General features: G+C 43.6%; 1 protein-coding gene across 1 annotated transcript; it reads right to left on the bottom strand.

Annotated features, from left to right (window-relative positions):
* Positions 1–997: 997 nt before the first annotated feature.
* LOC122216867 (60S ribosomal protein L31-like) lies at positions 998–1,303 on the bottom strand. Its single transcript, XM_042933841.1, has one exon. The coding sequence runs from the start codon at positions 1,301–1,303 to the stop codon at positions 998–1,000; it is 306 nt and encodes a 101-aa protein (XP_042789775.1).
* Between the last annotated feature and the right edge of the window lie 342 nt (positions 1,304–1,645).

Genomic DNA, 1,645 nt, shown 5'->3' on the forward strand with positions numbered 1-1,645 from the left:
CCCGACACGGGGCTTGAACTCACGAACCGCGAGACCATGACCTGAGCCGAAGTCAGATGCTTAAATGACTGAGCCACCCAGGTGCCCCTGAATTTTATTTTTAACCCAGTAATCACTTTTTTCAGTTTATTTATGTATTTTGATTCCAGCATGCAAGCAGGGGAGGGGCAGAGAGAGAGGCAAAGAGAATTCCAAGCAGGTTCCACACTGTCAATGCAGAGCCCAGATGTGGGGCCTGAATTCACAAACTGTGAGAGCAGGGGCAGAGAGAGAGGCAAAGAGAATTCCAAGCAGGTTCCACACTGTCAATGCAGAGCCCAGATGTGGGGCCTGAATTCACAAACTGTGAGAGCATGACCTGAGCCAAAATCAAAAGCCAGTAACTTAATTGACTGAGCCACCCAGGCACCCCCCAATAGTCATTTTTTAAAGATATTTATCCATTGGGGTGCCTGGGTGGCTCAGTCGGTTAAGTGTCCAACTTTGGCTCAGGTCATGAACTCACAGTTTGTGAGTTCGAGCCCCGTGTTGGGCTCTGTGCTGGAAGCTCAGAGCCTGGAGCCCCTTCAGATTCTGTGTCTTGCTCTCTCTCTGCCCATCCCCTGCTCGTGCTCTGTCTCTTTCTCTCTCAGATATAAATAAATATTTTTAAAAAAAATTTTAAAGACATTTATCCATAGAAATGAAGCCCTTTCCATGGCTTATCTACCTTTCCACCGTCTTTGAAATGGAAATTTAGACTGCTCTTCTCAATTCCAAACTTTCTTCTAAATGGCCCACACCCTTAGCATGGAGCACTAAAGCAACATAATTTAATCCATAGATACATTGCATTAATGCTCTATTCTGTTAGTATGTGCATTATTAATTTGATTGCCTCTAATTTTTTTGTTGTTGCAGTTTTATACCTTTATTTGACAATCAGCCATTAGTTCTCATCCACATTAACTGTCTGTGGACTTTTGAAAGTGGTGACAGGTACGTAGATAACCAACACCTAGAGCCTATTTGGTGAATCTTCATCCTTATTACGTTTTCTGGACAACCACACATGGTTACAGTACGGCACATTCCTTATTCCTTTGGCCCAGACAGCTTTGTTGAGCCTGGTGTCAAAGCACACATCTGCAGTTCCCATCTCTTTCATGACAAATTTCCAGATCTCTTTGAATGCTTGAGAGGCACGCTTCTTGAACCCCACTCCATGGATGCGCTTGTGAATGCTGATAGTGTATTCTCTGGTCACTACCGTGATGATGGCAGAATGGCCCTTCTTCTTGCTACCCTTCTCTGGGGGAGCCATTCTGCCTGGCCCTGGTTGGAAAAGCTGATCGCCTCTAATTTTGAATACATTGTAGAGCTTAGTCCAGCATCAGAATATTGAGTAAGAGCTAAATAGAAGTGAGGCACTCATCTATGCAAGGACCACTTATCAAGCACACATTTCATGTGTTGATCTTTTTTAGGCTCTACAGAGGTACACAAAGATACATGAAATTAATTCAACAAACTCTTTATGAAAAGTCTATTTTGCCAGGCCATTATTCAAGGTGCTAGGAGTGCTATAGAGTTCCCATACTTGAGGGACTCTGTTCATTGAGGAAGAACTCATCGGATAAGGTGGTAAAAAGAACCAAGATCCCCA

Source organism: Panthera leo, chromosome B1, assembly GCF_018350215.1.
Source record: "Panthera leo isolate Ple1 chromosome B1, P.leo_Ple1_pat1.1, whole genome shotgun sequence".
In the NCBI taxonomy this organism is placed as follows: domain Eukaryota; kingdom Metazoa; phylum Chordata; class Mammalia; order Carnivora; family Felidae; genus Panthera; species Panthera leo.

What these genes read in the sequence shown, in the direction of transcription:
- LOC122216867 (XM_042933841.1), bottom strand. Translation starts at nt 1,303, where the DNA reads ATGGCTCCCCCAGAGAAGGGTAGCAAGAAGAAGGGCCATTCTGCCATC.